This window comes from Bos grunniens, chromosome 1, assembly GCF_055505025.1.
Source record: "Bos grunniens cultivar Pamir isolate PY7600 chromosome 1, Bosgru_T2T1.0, whole genome shotgun sequence".
Classification (NCBI taxonomy): domain Eukaryota; kingdom Metazoa; phylum Chordata; class Mammalia; order Artiodactyla; family Bovidae; genus Bos; species Bos grunniens.
In genome coordinates this window covers 251755-272478 of record NC_141165.1, presented here as the reverse complement: position 1 = coordinate 272478, position 20724 = coordinate 251755, and the positions used below count along the sequence as shown (strand labels likewise).

The 20724-nt window shown below is 49.9% G+C and overlaps 1 protein-coding gene across 8 annotated transcripts in view; it reads left to right on the top strand.

Annotated features, from left to right (window-relative positions):
- The window catches only part of KAT2B (lysine acetyltransferase 2B), a 97405-nt gene that overhangs the window by 39995 nt on the left and 36686 nt on the right, over positions 1-20724 (top strand). For all 8 annotated transcript variants that reach the window (XR_015144873.1, XM_086346610.1, XM_086350232.1 and 5 more), the window contains exons 3-6: positions 3721-3866; positions 8131-8223; positions 9525-9706; positions 17360-17551. Coding sequence is in view for 7 of the 8 variants with exons in the window: in XM_086346610.1 (XP_086202736.1) it covers positions 3721-3866; positions 8131-8223; positions 9525-9706; positions 17360-17551 (613 nt within the window). In the remaining variant the exon portion in view is untranslated. The remainder of the gene's footprint in view (positions 1-3720; positions 3867-8130; positions 8224-9524; positions 9707-17359; positions 17552-20724) is intronic.

The window sequence follows — 20724 nt, the reverse complement described above, 5'->3', positions numbered from 1 at the left end:
AATAGCACTGACTCTGTTATGAGTTCTGTGGCTGAATTAACTGTTGTAGATTTGTGCGTTGTAGTATAGAGGCGTATCTCTTCAAGAAAATACACTTTTGGCTCATTGAAGTGAACTGATTTGCATCAAAAGGTTTCTTTGGAAAAGACTGAGTTTTTTTCCTTCAGTAGTGAGTGAGTCCTTGGTTAAATATGAGTTCAGTAAGTAGTTTAGCTTTTCAGTTAGAGTGAAGTGTATCTGGGTTTTGCATGATGTGCGGTTGACTTTGGGCACCTTGGTGAATCTGTTTAATTCGCTTGTGCATGCTTTTGTGCTCAGTCGCTTCAGTCGTGTCTGACTCTTTACAACCCCATGGACTGTGGCCCGCCAGGCTCCTCTGTCCATGGGATTGTCCAGGCAAGAACACTGGAGTGGGTAGCCATGCCCTCCTCCAGGGGATCTTCCTGACCCAGGGATCATGCTATGTAATGTCTCTTGCAATGATGGGTGAGTTCTTCACCACTAATTCTGGGAAGCCCCTAATCCTGCCCATCAGCCCCCGAGGAGCCATCTCTGGACTCAGTAGACATGGGTCTGATGGGGATGGTCTCCCTCCCTCCCATGGCGACAGAGCAGTCTGGGGGAAGCCTCGAGGTCCCCGTGATCAGAGGTGGGAGTGGGGAAGAGTGTTGGGGGTGCCCAGCTGTGTCTGGTGCGGGCACTGTGCCAGGGAAGGGCGTGAGGCAGTAAGAGCCAGGCTCCTTGGCCGGAGGGGCCGCCGTTCTGAGGGTGACCTCAAGGACTGTAAGTCCGAGGTCAAGTGTGTGGGGACGGTGGTGGTGCCCGGGTTGTTGGGGTGGGAGGTGATGAGGGGTGCGGGGATGATTGGGTTGGCGTGGGGTGTGGATTTGGTGAGAGAGAAAGCTAAGTGTAGGGTGTTCAGAGATCACAAGGAGCATTGGTGAGAGGGGCCCGTAGCTGGAGAGCCTGAGAACGTTACCAGGTCCGAGTGCGCCCTGCGCGCTGCACAGTCGGCCAGTGAGCCCCAGAGATGAGGCCTTGAGGCGAGGACTCCTTTTATTAGGCAAGTTGGCTGACCTAGAGAAGAGCAGACTAGTGTCTTAAAATACCCATTTATGGATTTTGATGGATATGGATCCATATAAATTTATGGATCAGAAACGGCGGGGTAAGGAAACACAGTACAGAGACCATTTAATTCTGGCAAGCCCCAGGCAGAAGGATGCGCTCGCTTCTTTAGGGTCATACACAGGTGGGCAGGTTCAGGGTACCTCCCTGGGAGCGAAACTGGAGCTCTTTAGTTTAAGAGAGGCAGTGGGGCAGGGGGTCATTCACAGGTGGGCAGGCTCACAGTACCTCCCTGGGAGCGAAACTGGAGCTCTTTAGTTTAAGAGAGGCAGAGGGGCAGGGTTCTCTGAGGCAGGCCATTATGTACGATTATAACAACAAAGACAGGAGTTCAGGTCTTAGCCTGGAGTCAAAATTAACCCTCCAGGCTACTAAGTACTGATGCCATGTGGTAGGCTGTCCGCTTTCTCACCGTGGGGAAGCGTCTCTTTCTTGGCAGCTTGTCCAGAGCAGCTTTTTTTCTTCTCTGGTGGGTGGTCTACTCCCCCTGTTTTCATCTGATCTCCCCCCTCCACCTCAACCAATTATTCATTCTAGAAATTTAGCCCTTTCCGTGCACTCCATGTAGCCCCACCCCCGACCTGCCCCTCCCTTCTTTCCGGAGGAGAATCCCCACGGTCTTCGGCTGTAAGAGTCGCCCTGGGTCCAGCAGAGCCTCGCCCTCCTCCCTCTGGGAACCTGCTGTTGTGTTTCCAAGTTTCTGCATCACCAGCTCTGGTTCTCTGTACCCGGGGTCACACAGAGCTTGAAGGAGAGATGACGGATTCCCTTCTGGGCAGAGTCAGAAGCAGGTAGACCTCCTCAGGTCTCCTGTCTTAAGCATTTAAATTTCCATCTAAAAAAAAAATAAATAAATAAATTTCCATCTAGCCTGCTCTTCACCATGTGCAGGAGGCGGTGCTAGTGGTGAAGAACCCGCCTGTCAGCAGGAGACTTGGGGTGCAGGTTCGATCCCTGGGTCGGGAAGATCCCCTGGAGGAGGGCAGGGCAACTCACTCCATATTCTTGCCTGGAGAATCCATGGACTGAGGAGCCTGGTGGGCTACAATCCATAGGGTCGCAAAGAGTCGGACACAACTGAAGCAACTCAGTGTGCCCTTGAAAAAGGCAAGGAAAGGCCCACCTCTGCTCTCCACAGTTGAGACTTTCTTTAGAAGTCATCTCAAGCACTTCTAGGTCCAAGGATTTTCAGCCAGCACACCAAGAGCTCTGCCTCAAAGGATCGCTCTTGCAGGGCCTCTGTCTGTCAGCAAGTGTAGTGACGGTTCCTGGAGACAGACTGAGAGCTGGGCCGCCTCCCGGAGGTGCTCCTGGTGGGTTCTCGGTAGGCTTACCTCCGGAGACCCTCACGGCCCCCAGAGACCCTCGCGACCCCGAGACACCCTTGCGACCTCCAGAGACCCTCGCGACCCTGAGACACCCTTGTGACCTCCACCCTCGCGACCTCCAGAGACCCTCGCGGCCCCCAGAGACCCTCGTGGCCCCGAGAGACCCTGGCGACCTCCAGAGACCCTCGCGGCCCCAAGAGACCCTCGCGACCCCCAGAGACCCTCGCGACGCCGAGACACCCTCGCGACCTCCAGAGACCCTTGTGGCCCCGAGAGACCCTCACGACCTCAAGAGACCCTTATGGTCTTGGAGACCTCGAGAGACCCTTACGAGTGAGGAGGACATGAAGCGAATCAGCTAATCATCCAAAAAGCACATGTGTTCGTGCTTCAGGATTGGAGTCAGAGCTGCTTTGCCTTCAGACCGTGTCTCTGCCTTGCGGGCTGACACTGGAGGAGACAGCGTTCAGTCTCAGCCTGTTTTCTCAACCGTAGAACAGGGTTACTCAGACCTACCTCATGTGATGCTTTGAGGATAAAATGTGTTCACCTCGAAAAGTGGACTGGATTTGGGTAGAAGAGAGGACCGGGGCATGGGAGGGGGGCGATATGGATAGTTCACCTAACGATAATGAGGCCACAGAAGGAGGCAGGGAAGGCGGTTTGGGGCGCGACCTTGGAGGATGCTGACTCTTGAACGCAAACTGGCCTCAGGGTTTCGCTGTAGAGACTGAGCTTCCAGTGTGTCTCAGGGCTGAGGAGAAAGGCTTCATTCAGATTTTACTGATATTTTTTCGGTTTTTACTGAGATGTGATGTTCTTGGCCACCAGAACTGTTCGCAGGACTTAGATCTAAATGTTTAGGGAGTTTCGTTTCTGTATCCCCTGAATCCACAGTCCTCAGATCCTAGATCCAGGCTCCACGGCCACAGGGCCCTCTTGGCCTGACGGGAGTTGGCTTCTATAGGGACATAGCAGAATTTAACGTAAGTCAGTTTTGTGAGCAGACTTCAGTCTTGTAGCAGTTCAGAAAGTTCCTCTATTTACAATGCAATCTGATGTATTGGTATTCCAGAAGGTTCCTGGGAGAGAATGTTCCAGACTGGGACTTCCCTGGCAGTCTGGTGGCTAAGACTCCATGCTTCCAGTGCAAGGGGCATGGGTTTGGCCCCTGGGTGGGGACTGGACCCCACAGGCGGAGAAGCCTGGCTGTAAGGAAGGGGTGAGCTGTGCTGACTCCCACTGTGCTCCTTTCTGTCCACAGCTGCTCACGTGTCGCATCTGGAGAACGTGTCGGAGGAGGAGATGAACAGACTGCTGGGCATCGTGCTGGATGTGGAGTATCTCTTTACCTGCGTCCACAGGGAAGAAGATGCCGACACCAAGCAGGTTTATTTCTACCTGTTCAAGGTGAGACGTCCACATTTGGAAAGGCTTGCTTCTCCCTCTGTCTGTCCAGATGCAGCAGGTCACGGGCGGCTGGCCCTGGATCTGCGGAGGCGTGTTTCTCCAGGGCACTCTGCTGTGGGCACCGTGCTTGGAGCGCACCCCTCTCCCTGAGTGCCGCCTATGTGTCGGCCGAGTTGGGTATCTTTATGCTCGTGGATTTCTTCCCATCGCGCCCTGTTCATCCCTCCGTCCATCCATTTGTCCGTCCAAGCATGTGTCCAACCGTCTGCCTATCTGACAAGGACTTAGTGCATGCCTTCTCTATGCGGGTGCTCGTGTGGGCGTGAAGCCTGGGTCCCTGGGCAGCGAAGTCCTTGGCTTCGTGGAGTTTAGGTTTCAGTAGGAGAGGCGGAGACCGTCAGCAGGTCTGCAGTGTGCGGCCCGAGCCGGCAGAGTGAGTGCGCTCCGCTTGCGAGGGCGCCGGCGGGCGGGGACTAGGGCCAGGAAGACTAGGGCCAGGGAGGATGAGCTGACGGCTGCACAGCGACGCGAGCGGGGGCCAGGGGCTGCCCCTGAAGAGGGCTGCGGAGGCGCCTTCTGGGTGGGGCGCGGTCACACGGCGTCAGACCCCCGGTGGGCGTGAAGCCCCCAGCCCAGCCCAGCGTGGGGGGTGGTGGGGTGCGTGTGGTCACAGAGCATCAAGACCCACAGTGGGCATGAAGCCTCCAGCCCAGTGCGGGGGCCCGGCGGCGGGGAGGCAGGAGGCCTGGCTGGATGGTGGCTGGACTCAGCGTCCTAAGCACAGGAGCGAAGGCTACGGTGGGCGCCTCCCCGCTCCCCACCCCCTGCCTCCTTGGGGAGCAGCCTCAGCTCCAGAGAGTCCCAGTCCTGTTTCCCTAGATGTGGGTTGGTTTGCACTGACGGGGGGAGGGAGGTGGTGGGGGTGGGTGGGGGAACAGAAGAAATTCAGGTCACCAAAAAGAAGATTCGCAAAGGTGGCTGACAGAAGGAATAATTTTAAAAACCCCAAACCGACCACTCTGGGCTCTGTAGACTATACTGTGTTGTGTAGCCCTTACAAGGACCTTAAAAACAAAACCCCGAACCCTTCACCGGAGCTGACACCCAGGAGGCGTTTGTATCTCCTCGTGAGGCTGGGCTTCATTTCCTGTGACCAGGAGTTTGCTCTTTCGCTCTGGCAGCCAGGAATCTCGGCAGGTTTCCCACCCAGTTCTGTCGCTTTGGGTTGGGGCAGGGAGTGCCCGAATTTACCTGATACATAATGCTTCCTTTGCTTCTTCTGTTAACTTTTGTCTTTGAGTATAGTGGGATATTCGGGGTCGACAGGGGCAAGAGTGGGAAAGACGATTATATTTTTAAACATTGGAATCTTGTGGGGATTTTAACCAAAAAGGTAAGTAATGGGGGGAGGGGGTGAGAGAGAGCACAGCTGTTAGCAGGCACCAGACTCCTCCAGGTGACAACTTGTTGACATGACCGTGGGCCTGAGTCATCTGGACTGAACCCCGCCAGCTTCATGCTGTTTAGAGCGTCTTTGGAAAAAACTCTTAGTTGGAGAAAAACAGCGTCTGCATGGCTGCAGCTATGATTTGTCTTGGAGCTCAGCTCCCTGGCGGGTGGTTCCCCAGCGCCCTGCTGGAGGGGAAGGTTTCCATCCTGGTGACCTCTGCTCAGTTCTGTTTAGAACCACGTAAGAGGCAGAAAATGCCGCTCTGCCTTTTTCCTCTCATCTTTACCAGTACACATGTATTTGCTCCTGAGAACAAAATCCAAAATACTCCGCATTCTCCCCTCCCCTCCCCCAACGTCACTCGTTGGGCAAGTGTGTAATAAATCATCCATTTCTTCTTAGGTTTGGAAAAGCAATTCCTGTGTCTCCTATGTCTCTAAATTAAATCGCAATTACACATTTTAGTGTTTTTTGGAAACTTTTGCCCTAGATGTTGAAAATGAACTCAGTGAAAAGCTGCTTCCTGAAGCTGATTCTGCCCTGGAGCCCATCGGCGTGGTGCCAGAGCACAGCTGGCTGCTCCCAGGCCTGGCTGCACCCCTTAGTGACGTGACCTCGGCCAGGTCGTGCCGTTTGCTTATCTGTAAAGTGTAGATCGTGCTGCACGTGCGGCTGAGTTCCTCGCTGGTCACCCGAAACTACCACAACATTGTTAATCAGCTGTACCCCAGGACAAAATGTTTTTGGTGTTAAAAAAAGATTAAAAGTGTAGACCATGATATGATAGCACTTCCCTCAAAAGGCTGTGAGGAGGATTCGTGAGATAGTACAGGTCGAGCTACAGAGGGTGCTTGGCAAGTAAGGGGGCAAATGCTGCTGCTGCTTGGTAACATTTTTATGTTGAATATTTGCCTGTTTATCCCAGCCCCGTCCTGTTTTAGACAAGGAAGCTAAGACTCAGCATCTCCCCTATTCATCCATCTGCCTCCAGATTGAAACCCCCGATGGATCAGGTTTCCAAATGATTTTAACTGGGGAAGAAAAGTAGACAGCCCAAATCATTTGTATCTCAATGTGATGATCAGCCTTTGCATATCCTTAGAAACATAGAACAACTTATCGTTATGGCACCTTTATTTTTGTAAAGATGGGTATGATGCCCTGAAAGGATCAGCAAATGCTCAGTGTGAGTAATTGATACGGCACCTCCAGAAGAACTGAGGTCTTTGTCAGACCCAGCCTGGGCACAGGGCGCTCTTCCGCCTCGGGCAGCGTCATCTGTTCCCACTAATTCCTGGGAGAAAGTTCGCCATGCTTTGTTTCTGTTGAAAAAGCAATCAATAGAGAAAGGAGGGAAAGATGTAAATAAATGTGTAATAAATAAATAATACGTGGGTGAGTGGATAAACGAGTGATTGCATATGTGTCATAACTGGCCTGTGTGAAGGGTCATGGAAGGGTCACACGAAGGTGGAAGGTAAAGAAGTTCAGTATCGAATGTATTTTCAAGTTGGGTCTTGATGACTGGCTCTGTGTTCTTTCTCCCTCTGGTATTTGCTCTTTGAGGAGCTGGAATTCCCGTGGCTGGGATTCAGAGCGGTGTTTTGTTCTGTGGGCTCAGTGATGCCAGGACCCTTGGCGTGCACTCTGCACTCTGCGTGTGGAGAGGGAGTGGGAACAAGCCCGCGACCATGCGCGGCGCCCGCAGGAGCCCTCGGCGGCCCCTCGGGGCTGGGACCGCGCCTGTGACACGCGGCCGCTGCACACAGCTCCTGTGTACAGAGTGGGCCTCGGCCTTTTCTGGGTTAGAGCAGGCCCCCCAGGGCGTGAGCACCCCTGCATGGCCTGGGGGCATATGCGGAGTGTGCTCCAGGCCTTGGAGTTAGCGGAAGCCAGGAGCGGGGTGGTGAGGGGGGTGAGCAGGAGAGGTTTGGGGGTGCGGCGGGAGCCCCCTGGTGCGCGGATCGTGAGACCAGCCCCTCACAGCTCAGGTCAGGACGGGGGCCATGGGGCTCCCTGGTGGTCTCCTGTCTGTTTTGTGAGAATTCACTGGCCTGTAACTGGATGGCACCACTGACTCAGTTGACATGAATTTGAGCAGACTCTGAGAGATTGCAGAGGATGGGCAAGCCTGGTGTGCTGCCATCCGTGGGGTTGCAAAGAGTCAGATGTGACTTGGAGACAGCAGCAACATAATTAAGATAAATGGAATATGGTGACTTCCCTTCCAAAGGCTCTCTGCGTGGGACAAGGAGTATTTTAGAGAAAAGCCTAAGCTTACATGTGTCAGAGGAAGATTTTAAAATGAAGACTAAATTTGGTACTCTTATGGATTACTTTTGATTCACATCTTGGTTGATTAAACGCCTTACGAAGAAAAAGCTCCAAGGTCTCGGGTCCTCTGACCACCTGCTGGGGCAGCCTCACAGGACGGGACCCTCGAGCTCCTCGAGGCTGCCGTCACCCCTCACCTTCCTCAAACGCCGTTCCATCCAACTGTGTCCCATACCTGTCCTCCCTTCACACTCAGTACACCCTTTCTCAGCTGTGACGCCTTCCCTCAGTCCCAGATTTCTGAGCTCTCAGCTCTGAGCTTAGACAGCACTTACTGCCTTTGCAATTTATTTGGAATGTTTCTGCTGCCAACTTGAATTGTTTCTTTTCTTCCTTTTGTATGTGGGAGACAGCATGATATGACCTGGCCCAGCACCATTATGTGGCCCTTTTCTCCCCAACAAGATTGTAAGCTTGGAGATGCCAGTGTGTGTGTGAGAGAGAGATGGACACTGATTTTTTAAAAATGATTTCTTACAGCTCTTGAGGAAGTCTATTTTACAAAGAGGAAAACCTGTGGTTGAAGGTTCTTTGGAGAAGAAGCCCCCTTTTGAAAAACCTAGTATTGAACAGGTAAAAAAATAAGAGAAGCCCCCTTTTAAAAATTGCTTTAAGGCTGAACAAACCTCATCTTCATCTTCATAGCTGGCTTAGAGATGTTCAAGTCTGTAAGAATCGTCTCAAGCCCTTTGGATCAGAAGTGAATACTCCATGTAGTAAATGATTCAGCTTTTGTCTCTTAGGTTGCTGAATGCTCAGAATTCACTGTGTGTTTGGGAAATAAAAAAAAAATTAAGTAGAACATGTAGTTCGTCAGAACACATGAAATGGGCTTTTTCTTGGTGTTGACGTTTTAAAATTAAGTCTTTGTCCCCGTGTTTGGCACTGTTGAAAAGTCTATTGAGGTGAGGGAATTCAGGAGCAATGTGAAGAACATTGTAAGTCAAGCAAAAAGCACAGAAAAGAAATAAGATTTTGTATCCAGAAATTGGCTTCCTGCCACAGGATTCCTGCCACGAAACTGAGATCCACTTGGGGCATCTGTTAATATGTACAGACTTTTCCTGTTAGGTGTTGTCAGGATCTGTCATCAGTATCAATTTTTTAGCCTCTCATTATTTTCTTAAGTAAATATCAAACACTCTGGACTGAGTTTCCTGATGAGAGTAGTTACAGAAGACATGATATGAGATACAAATAAGTGTATTTTATCAGTCAGTTTTTAGTAGAAGAAATGTTGTCTTCAAACCCTACAAAATAAGATTTCATTGTTACTTTATTTGAAGTTAAATTAGATGAGAGTGTTCTGAAGACAGATTAAATTAATCCACAGATTTTTTTCAAAAGCTCATATCAGAATTACTCAAAATGTAAGAATTTGTGGGGGGGTAAGTTTACTAAAAACTGAAAGGATGACAGTAAAGAGTTTAAAGTCTCGTGGTTTAGTTCATTGCAAGGCCTTGCTAGCAGACTTTTGATTAAAATTTTGTGAATGTAAAAACAGATTTATGCAAGAATCTCATTATATGTGAGCTCCTGTTTTGATTGCACAGCAAGAGTTATTCTGCAAAACAGCCATATTTTATTGTTTAGGGGGTTTGACCTTTTCAGCCCACTGTGTTGATTTTTTGTTGGTTCATGATTGCAGCAGGCAGAGAATTGCAGCTCCCAGCTTCTGTGTCTTGTCACTTTTCATAGGCTGTGATCTGAGGCATGATTCCCTCTGGGCATTCCTGTGTTCTAATGGAAAGAAAAAGAGGTTTTTGTGAATAGAGAACTGTCTGTTCTTTTGCTAATGGCCACCACTGGTGCTGACTGGGTGGGCGTTCAGGATTGCAAAGCTGCATGAGTAAACTGCCTTCCCTCCTTTTAAGGGTGTGAATAACTTTGTACAGTACAAATTCAGTCACCTGCCACCCAAAGAAAGGCAAACGATCGTTGAGCTGGCAAAAATGTTCCTGAACCGTATCAACTATTGGCATCTGGAGGCACCATCTCAGCGAAGACTGCGCTCTCCCAACGATGACATCTCTGGGTACAAGGAGAACTACACCAGGTGAGCGGGGCTGGCTCCTCCCCTCTGGCCTTGATATTCTGAGTGTGAAGGATCCGGATCATTTAGAGCTGAACTACTTAGTACAGTAGTTGCCCACCACACGTGGCCACTGAGCCCTGGAAGTGTGGCTGGCCTGAATTGAGATTTCCAAGATTGTACAAAAAAAGAACGTGAAGTATTTCATTAATCATTTTTTATATCGATTGCATGTTGAAATGGTAGCATTTTGGATATATTAAGTTAAATAATAAGTTAAAGTTAATTTCACCTGTTGCTATTTACTTTTTTAATGTGACTACTGGGAAATTTAAAATTACCTATGTGGCTTGCATTGTATTTCTATTGAGCACTGCTGGTCTAGATATTATGACTCTGTGATTATTATACAGAGACCTTATTCTGAAAAAAAAAATGCAGTGCCCAAGAATATCAGTTCAGTTCAGTTCAGTCACTCAGTCGTGTTCAACTCTTTGCGACCCCATGGACTGCAGCACGCCAGGCCTCACTGTCTATCACGAGCTCCCAGAGCTTGCTCAGACTCATCTCCATTGGGTGGGTGATGCCATCCAACCACCTCATCCTCTCTTACTCCGTTCTCCTCCTGCCTTCAATCTTTCCCAGCATCAGGGTCTTTTCCAGTGAGTCAGTTCTTCACATAAGGTGGCCAAAGTATTGGAGCTTCAGCTTCAGCATCAGTCCTTCCAGTGAATATTCAGGGTTGATTTCCTTAAGGATGGACAGTTTTAATCTCCTTGCAGTCCAAGGACTCTCCAGAGTCTTCTCCAAAGAAGGAAAGACCACCATAGTCTCAGGACTTTGGTGTAAATATAATAGTGTTATATACATGGTCTCACAGTCTTCGTCTCTTTAAATACATATTTTACATTTGTTAGGATGAAAGAAAAGAGAGCGTTTGCGTCTTCTTTGTCCACCCCTCCCCTGCCACGTTTAAACATTTTACTGGTTACGTTACTCTCTGTTGATGCAGCTTTTCTCTGTTGGTGGACATCAAACTCTGCACATACTCTTGATTAAGTGTATTTTTTCTAAAATGGGAATTTATTTTTATTACCTATGATTTGCAGAATAATAGAATTGAGTTTATGACTTAAGCTTCATAAACGTGGACCGTACAAAATAGTGTGACATATTCATTTTTAAGGAAGAGAGTGGCTTGTATTATCTACTTTATTCACCTTTTTTATAACTTTTCCCATTTACATTTTATAGGCATATCAAGCTTGCTTCAGGGTTTTTTGTTTTTAGCCTTTTTTTCCCCCTTGAGTTAAAATAAGCAATGTTTTTTGACAACCTGTAAAGATAACTTGTACTCAGATTTAACCACAGATAACAAGTAGAAATGGGTAGAGTTAAAGCTAAACTTTCCTCTCTAATGACTGACCTGATGTTATGAGTAACATCCCGAGTTTTCGCCTCTCACCCAGCCTTTTACAATATATACTATTTGAATTATAAAGTATTTTATCTTAATAAGTGTAAATAGGATTTGCAGATTGCTTCATAATCCACTTTTAAAATGATACCTTTATTTTCACATCTTCATTTCAGAGTGTTGAATTATTGCTAGTTCCTATATTATTGTAACTCTATAATGAGTTGAAATAGTAGAACTCTCTCTCTCTCTCTCTATCTCTCTCTCTCTCTCTCTCTATATATGGAGTGTGTGCTGGGGGAGAGCACGGGATCTGGGGTTGCTGAAGGAAGGGCGGTGACAGCCCAGAGTCCAGCAGGGTCCGGGGCCAGCCTCCCCCGGGGCGGAGGGTGCATCCCTCCTGAGTGGGTGCATCCCGCTGGAGGTGGTGACTGGCTGACCCCTGGGTGGGCGACCTGCAGCCTCGGTGGGTGATAATAGGGAAGCTCCCCTGGCACCTGGCCTGCTGGTGAAGAGGGGAAGCGGGGAGGACCAACCTGTGAACGCTGTGAGATGCTCCGCTCGCTTAGAGTCAGACCTCAGGGTCCTGACCACTTGAGAAGCAAGGAAAGCTCACACTGACCGTCTCACTGTGATGCCGTTTCTCAAACGCGGCCCTCTTACCCCTGTGGGCAACACGGCCCGTGGGGATGGCGGGAGCCGGGGCCCTGGAAGGGTGGCTCAGCTTGTCCGTGCGGTCCAGTTCTTTGGGAAGATTCCGGAATCACAGCACGAAGGTGGGAGAGACAGGATCCTCGTGGACAGGATAGACTCAGAAAGTGATTGTGTTCCTTATCACGTGAGGACTTAGCCCATGAAAGATGAAATGCTTGCTGAACAGTAGAACTGCTTATATTACTTATACTCTCTGTTCTGAAGTTAGGCAAAATGTAAGTATTTTATATGTTGAAAAATCTGATATATTAATGTTAACATATACTTAACCTTAATAATCTATATGAGTATATATTAAATGTACCTTTATATGTCCTCCAGAAGTCACTGTGGTTTTAGAGACAGACCCGGACAAATATTTTGAAATTTTCTGATGGTGTGCTAATATAATTCCATGAGAAAATAGCTGGAAAAGTGTCGGAGGAATATAACTTCTTAAAATACATCTGACCAACAGAATATCCTGACCAACAGAAAGTGAAGTGTAAGTTGCTCAGTCCTGTCTGACTTTTTGTGATCCCGTGGACTGTAGCCCACCAGGCTCCTCTGTCCATGGGATTTCCCAGGCAAGAATACTGGGGTGGTTTGCCATTTCCTTCTCGTGGAGATCTTCCCAACCCAGGGATCAAATCCGGGTCTTCTGCATTGCAGGTGGATTCTTTACCATCTGAACCCCCAGAGAAGCCCATGCTAAAGGAATGTGGCAAATTATTAGCCTTAGATTCTGAGCTGTGCAGAACATCTCAAAATTAGAAGTTACGCTTATCCTGGGGAGATGTTTTGTAAGAGTCCAAGCGAATTAGAGATGACTAAATTCAGTCTGGTGAAAGCTTGCTGTAACTACCGCACTGTGGGGCATGGACCATCACCAGGCTTCCTGAACGTTCGTAGTTAGGCGTGTCATCCTGGGACTGTGGGAGGAACAGTGTGAGGGGGCTTCAGAGAGCCAGCTGCTAGTCTGGACTCTGAAAGTAACTAGCCTTTCGTGCGGGAAAACCGGGCGGGGTCACCTAATCCCTGAGAGCCGTAGGACTTTCCGTCCAGCAGGGAGTAGGCGCCATGGCCTTCCACACTCAAGTCCTCCAGCTCTACTCATGTCTTAGAGAAAGCAGGGCACTGCAAGTAATCCCAGTGCTATGAAAACCTGAGCGCTGTTTGAGCAGTCAGTGACTCGCACGCCATGCTGTCTCTGTTAGGCATACGAAAATGACTGAACCGTCCTTTCACTTCTTTTGAGAAGACCTGAAACCAGAGGTTTAGGTCCAGTCTTGTTTTCCAGGTTAGTCTTTAGAGGAACGTCTGAGCAGCAAGACACACAGCCATTCCTGTTTCCTTCTGTCTCACCGCACGCCTGGACCATGTCAATGACTACAACACCCAAAAAACCCAAAACATGTTGACTCATCTCCTGTCTTTTCATACAGCGCCCTTAGACATTTATAAGATTAGTTTTGGAAGCAAAAACAGAACTAAACTAAAAAAGTATAAACTTAAGTACTATAAAGTGATTTTCAGAGGAAATAAATGAAAAGCTTTTATTTGACAATTTTGACTAGATAATATTAATCTACATTGCCTTCCTCTGCCCCGTGGAGAGTGAATGACCTGTTAAGCACTTCAGATAACATTTTATGATTGTATAATATTTATCACTAACCTTGTTGTAACAGAAATAGCATCTGTCTTCAGTAGAGTCTCAGACATCTGTGTCCTCCATAGATAGGAATGCTCTTCAGACTCAAAACCTGCCCAATAGAATATAACATGATCCACAAATGTGAGCCACATCTGTAATTTGACATTTTTAGTAACTACATTTAAAAAGAATAAACAGGACACTAATATTAATAGTGTTTTATTTGACCCAATGTATAAAAATGTTATCACTTCACATGGAATCAATATGAGCAATTATTAATGATGCCTTTTACTTTTGTTTGTACTAAATCTTTCAAATCCAGTGTGGGGGGTTTATAATTAACGCATATTTTAATTCATTCACTACATTTTAAGTGGTTAAAGCTAAATGGAGTTCTACCAAAACAGTAAAGTTGTGTTTAATGAAAATGTATTTCTCAGGGTTTCCATTTGAAAGTAAATTTTTAAATATTTTTTCCTCTTTATTTTAAAATTTCAGTGTTGTTGATTTACAGTGGTGTTAGTTTCAGGCATATAGCAGAATGATTCAGACATATGTGTGTGTGTGGTAAAGAACCTGCCTGCCAACGCAGGAGACGTACGTAAGAGATGCGGGTTCAATCCCTGGGTCAAGAAGATCCCCTGGAGAAGGAAATGGCAACCCGCTCTGGTATTCTTGCCTGGGGAATCCTGTGGACAGAAGAGCCTGGCAGGCTACAGTCCATGGGGTCACAAAGAGTCAGGCACGACTGAGCTACTGCACATGCATATATATTAAGAGAATATAACTTTATTCTTTTCAGAGTCTTTTGCATCGGGGTTTATCACAGGGTAGTTCACTGTGCTATACAGTAGGCCCTTTGGTTGAAAGTAAGTTTTAAATTGATTGAAATTAGTTGTTGCTCAGCCACTTTGTGACCCCCTGGACGGTGGCACGCCAGGCTTCCCTGCCCTGCACCATCTCCTTTTGCTCAGACTCACGTCCATGGAGTTGGTGACTCCATCAGCCACCTTGTTCTCTGTGTCCCCCTCTCCTGCCTTAAATCCTTCCCAGAATCAGTCTCTTCAGGAAAACAAACGTGGTTACCAGAGAGAAAAGGGGTGGGGGCGATGAATCAGGAGTTCGGGGCTCGCAGACGCAACTGCTGTGTATAAAACAGATAAACGCAAGGACTGACTGCAGCAGCACAGGGAGCCACGCTCAGTGCTTTGTAATAATAACCTACAAGGGAAAAGAATCTGCATGCGTACACACGTAAACCTGAATCACTTTGCTGCGTACCTGAAGCTGGCACAGCCTTGTACCAGCTATACTTCAAGTAAAGTCAAAAAGAAAAACGTGTTTTCATTTATCCAAGTGCTCAGCAGTTACACATGGCTGGTGGCTACACAGCTGTACTGGTTCTTGTACACTGTCAACGGGTGTACAGCAGTCTTGTCATCACAGAAGCCTTTATCGGACAGTACTTCTAAATCCTTAAATCCTTAGATCTCCCATTGCACCACACTGGACATACTTTTATTAAGATTTACAGTCTTATGATCGCCTAAGTCTCATGAAATTGATCTGATGGTTATGGTTTGTGATTACATTTGTACTTTCATAATGTGTTCCCTGGGAGCTGGCCTGCCTTCAACTCCAAATATTTTATTTTTATTTTTTTTAACTCCAAATATTTTAACTTCATTAAGTGGCCATGGACTAACTTCCAGCAAAGACTAGCTTTGAAGGTGATGAATTTCTATATGATGTGCCTTATAAATTACAAGATAAATGTATCCTTTAGTTTTTTCTGTTGCCAAGGTCACTCTTGACAGGACATAGCACAGCACTCAAGATGCCCATCTGGGTCCTGTATGGTAGAGTGACATTTGGGTGTGAATTAGAGAGGAAGAGAAATAGTAGCAGGGTTCTAAGGTTAATTTTGAATCTAGGTAGATGAACTCACACTAATGAAGGTTTTCTTCCCCAAAGATGAAACGGCCCCACCCCATACACAGGGGAGCTATGAAATAATTCAGAGTAACATAAAGAATAAGTCAAAAAGCCTGAGTAGGTGAACATTACTCCACTCTTTATTGAGGACGGACAGTCATCAAGGCTCCTCCAGCCATCTGGGCGTGTGGGAACTCAGCCGCCCACCTGAAAGGGTGCCAGAAAGGGGTCCCTTGTGGGGTAGAGGGTCCTATATGGGGAAAGGGGTCCCCTGCCTGGCAGAGGGTTCCATCTGGGGAGAGAGGTCCCCTGTGGGGCAGAGGGTTCTATCCAGGGATAGGGGTCCCCGGTGGGGCAGAGGGTTCCATCCAGGAGAGAGGGGTCCCCTGTGGGGCAGAGAGTTCTATCTGGGGAGAGGGGTCCCCTGCAGGGCAGAGGGTTCTATCTGGGGAGAGGGGTCCCCGGCGGGGCAGAGGGTTCCATCTGGGGAGAGGGGTCCCTGGTGAGGCAGAGGGTTCCGTCTGGGGAGAGGGGGAGAGGGGTCCCGGCGGGGTGGAGGGTTCCATCTGGGGAGAGGGGTCCCTGCGGGGCAGAAGGTCCTATCTGGGAAAGGGGTCCCTGGCGGGGCAGAGGGTTCCATCTGGGGAGAGGGATCCCTGCGGGGCAGAGGGTCCTATCTGGGAAAGGGGTCCCTAGTGGGGCAGAGGGTCCTCTCTCGGGGAGAGGGGTCCTGGCGGGGCGGAGGGTTCCATCTGGGGAGAGGGGTCCCTGCGGGGCAGAGGGTCGTATCTGGGAAAGGGCTCCCTGGCGGGCGGAAGGTTCTATCTGGGGAGAGGGGTCCTGGGTCGGGCAGAGGGTTCCGTCTGAGGAGAGGGGTCCCCGGCGGGGCAGAGGTTTCTATCCGGGGAGAGAGGTCCTGGGAGTGGCGGAGGGTTCCATCCGGGGAAAGGGGTCCCCACTGGGGGAGAGGATCGTCTTTGGGGCAGAGGGGTCCCTGCGGGGCAGAGGGTCCTATCTGGGAAAGGAGTCCTGGTGGGGTGGAGGGTTCCATCTGGGGAGAGGGGTCCTGGCGGGGCGGAGGGTTCCGTTTGGGGAAAGGGGTCCCCGTTGGGGCAGAGGATCGTCTCTGGGGAAGAGGAGTCCCGGTGGGGCAGAGGGTTCCATCTGGGGAGAGGGGTCCCTGGTGGGGCAGAGGGTTCCTGGGGAGAGGGGTTCTCTCCCTGAAGAGGGGGAGCTGGGTCCTCCTCCGAGGAGCAGGACTTGGGCACTGAAGTCCGGTCCCTCCCTGGTCTCCGCTGCCTGCTGGGCCCCCCTGCCCCCACTGCCGGGAATTTCAGGCCTTGAGTCTCCGGGAGGCCCTGGAGCAGGTGGTGGCGGATGAATGTTCGTTTTCCAGCTTCTCAGCTGACGCGGCGTTCTGAATCTGCCTTGCATCAGCCCTGTGCCCCACTCTGTGCTCAGGCGTCAGGAAAGGCCTGGTTTCCCTCGGGGCCCGGCACCCCTCCAGCCCCACGCGACACCGAGAAGCAGTTTTGACTCTGAGTCACTGAACATGGACCTAGGTGACAGATGGTGGAAGCTTATCACTTCCTGCGTTTTGACTGAGTTTTGAGCAGTCGTGGAGATCTTTATCTTCCCACCGAAGCTGTGGGGGTGTGAGTGCTGCGTAGGCATTTTAAAGAAGCCTTAAGTTCAAGAGGGTTCAATGGAGGAGTTCTGCTTCTCCTCCAAAAGGGACATCCTCTGTTCCCTTGAATCCATCCTCCTGTTGAAAGGATGCTGCAGACTGGAGTGATTCTCGTAGAGCTGGGCCTGAGGGCTCTGGCAGGGTGAGCCAGCATCTGACCCGCTGATGGTGCTTCCCGGCGCGTCTGCAGCCTGGTCTCCCGCCGAGGGCGACGGTGTCGAGCAGCGTCCTGGGTGTTCCTCGTGCGGGGCTCGCGGGTGCTGATGCTGTGGTCTCCCCGTGCAGGTGGCTGTGTTACTGCAACGTTCCCCAGTTCTGCGACAGCCTGCCGCGGTACGAGACGGCCCAGGTGTTCGGGAGGACGCTGCTGCGCTCCGTCTTCACTGTGATGCGGCGGCAGCTGCTGGAGCAGGCGAGGCAGGAGAAGGACAAACTGCCGCTGGAGAAGCGGACTCTGATCCTCACACACTTCCCGAAGTAAGGGAGTGCTCCTGCGGGTCTTTGTTCCGTGCCACACTTGAGATGGACGGACGCACACCGAAGCTTCAGGGACAGAACTGGAGAGGTGGGGGGCGGGACCCCCATCCTCGCATTCCCTTGGGAGCCTCGTGGCGTTTCCAGCCCGTCTGAGATGAGGTTGACTTTGGGTCGACTGCTCCCTTGGCCTGTCTTATCCCTCCCGAGTCTCAGAACACAGGCCGGGGCTGTGTGTGGGGTTTTCAGCTCCAGGGTAGTGGGGACCCTGCAGAAGTGGTCTCCAAGAGGGGGTGCAGGAGAGCCCGGGGCTGTTTCTGGCACCCAGTTCTCCAGCGCTTCCTGAGGCCACCGGGTCATCCCTGTCTCAGCTGGAACAAACTGGATTCCGAGGGAGGGAGCCAGCCTGGGATAGACCTGTCTCTGGCAGGAGGATCTTCGAGCCTCTGTACTCAGCTTCCCAGGCCCAGACAGGCGTGCCCTTGGGCCCCTTGCTGCTTGAACCTGCTAGACGTCCAGCGTGTAAAGACTCACTTAAATATTTTCCAAATGTAGGAAATAGGTCAGGGTGGTAGGAAGGTACAGTGTACACCATTGAGCTTGGAAATGGGTTTTCAGTGTGAAGAACGCAGACTTTAGCCTAAGTGGCTGGCAGCTGAGGGTGCAGGTGACGACGCATCAGAGCTGTGACGGTGGGGGCGGAAGATGTCATTTGAACAGGCTTTCTAGGTCTGAGAGAGTTCTGTCACGGACAGCTGTGAGGTGGAGAGCAGTTTAGGAGAGGTGCTGTTTTGCTCCTGGAACAAAGATGGATGGAAGCCTGTTTTATCTGAAAAGCTAGATTTTTATGATTGCTGCTATTTCTGGGTTACCTAATTTGTGTCTCAGGAAAGACGATCATTTTAATTTTTAAAGATAAGTTAGGTCCAAAACAACAACAAAAATGATTTTCTGATGGAAACGGACAGAACGATTTGTTTTTGCAGTCTAGCGTGAATCTCCAGTGTTAGGTAGAGGATAATTCTCACGAGCTTTAGCTGAACGCGGGTTTGTTTTTGCAGTCTAGCATGAATCTCCAGTGTTAGGTAGAGGATAATTCTCACGAGCTTTAGCTGAACATGGGTCCTAGTGACCTGGTTTGCAGCGTTTCCTGAGGACAGCCAGCACCCAGGATGAGGCAGGGCCCGAACACTTGGTGTCCTGCAGGGAGGAAGGTCCAGAAGGACTTAAACAGCAGCTCAGTATTGCCCCTAAACAGGTTAGGAACTCTGGGATGCTCCTGTATTTCCGTGGCTGCCTTTTAACTGGTCTAAGCTCCTTTCCTTAGAGATTAAAGTAGTTTTCTTGTTTCTCTGTTACATCTGCTGCATAAGCCATGTTTCGTGTGTTCAGATTATAGTTGTCGTCGTCCTGCCTCTGAGCCAAGGGACAGAGGACCCCTCCCTCATCACACCTTTTATGATGCTTAAAGGGAAATTTTAATTATCTTGCATAGGAGAGGATTTTCCCATAGCAAGCTCATTTTCCTTCTTGCAGATATTTGCCAATTCAGTGCTTTGTTCCTTCAGCCTGTAGTTCTGGCGTGCTCACGCCGGTCAGCTGGGAAGGTCAATGCCACTTTCTTTGCTTCTCTATTACTAGTGGTGGGGTAAAGCTACCACCCACTTCTCCTCCTCAGTCCCTTTCCATGGAATATGATAGCAGTTTGCTTCTCTGTTACTAGTGGTGGGGTAAAGCTACCACCCACTTCTCGTCCTCAGTCCCTTTCCATGGAATATGACAACAGTGGCGGCTGTTAGGGATTATACCTGCAGACGTGGCAGCAGAGTCTCGTGTACTGAAGCCAGAGGTGCCATTTGGAGCCAGGGCCTGGCTCAACATCAGGCTGCAGATGTCACTCACCCCATGGGGCCCCTGCTTGTCAGGCGCATCCTCAGGGCTTGCACCTTACTTTCCTGCACTTCCTGCGCTGCCCTTTCTTCCTTCTTTTTCTGGCTGTGCTGCTCGGCAGGCGGGATCCTGGTTCCCCAGCCGGGCATTGAACCCAGACCCCTGCAGGAGAAGAGTGGCCCCAACCTCTGCATCAGCAGGGGCTCCAGCCGTTCCTCCTGCTTGACTTTCGCGTGTGCCGTGCCCCACATGGGCCGAGTCACACAGGTGTTTGAAACGTTAGTGTCTGCATTTCCTTCTAAAAGCAATGAGTGGGCACTTGGTGGAGATGTGACTCAGAGAGAGCAAAGAGGCAAAGGGTCACCGGAGCCCCACCACTGCGGTCTGCGTTCTGTGCTTTTAGACATTTCTGTCTTTTTCTCCATGTATTGTGTTCTTTTATCCTACGTACACTTCATGACATTAGATGAGACTGTCTTTTATTGTATTGAAGTAATTATATACATGTATAACACACGCATGACTATTTTCCTAAATTATTATTGGCATTTTTCTTTGGTAAGTCTCTTAGGGCTTCATGAAGTGTTCCTATTGTGTAATTGCTCATAAAGAAGGAGCCTGGGAAAGGAAAGGAAATGTGCTTCTGTGATGAAGGGCAGTCGGGAAGTCTTGAGGGCTGGGCGAGGTGACAGCAGGCTCTCCTGGGCCGCTGGAAGAGATGCGTCCGGAACCTCCCCTCGTCAGCAAGGGCAAGCTGTGATCTCAGTAAGGATGCTGCCTCCTGTTGCTGCCAGTCTTTCTGTGTTAGGTGGGAAACATCCAGAAGTGTTTCAAAGCGTCAGTTAATGGTGACGAGCTTGGCAAAAAGTGGCTCCTGCTGTTTCTTTAAACCACGTGTCCCATGGCGAAGTGCAGGTCGATGTTCGTGCTGCTGCTGCTGCTGAGTCGCTTCAGTCGTGTCCGACTCTGTGTGACCCCATAGACGGCAGCCCACCAGGCTCCCCCGTCCCTGGGATTCTCCAGGCAAGAACACTGGAGTGGGTTGCCATTTCCTCCTCCAATGCAGGAAAGTGAAAAGTGAAAGTGAAGTCGCTCAGTCGTGTCCGACCCTCAGTGACCCCATGGACCGCAGCCCACCAGGCTCCTCCGTCCATGGGATTTTCCAGGCAGGAGTATTGGAGTGGGGTGCCATTGCCTTCTCCGATCCTTATTCTTAAATCTTCTGAGTGTGAAAGGCGAGTCAGAAGACCCTCAGGACTTTTCCCACCTGTCTTCACTGTCGAAAC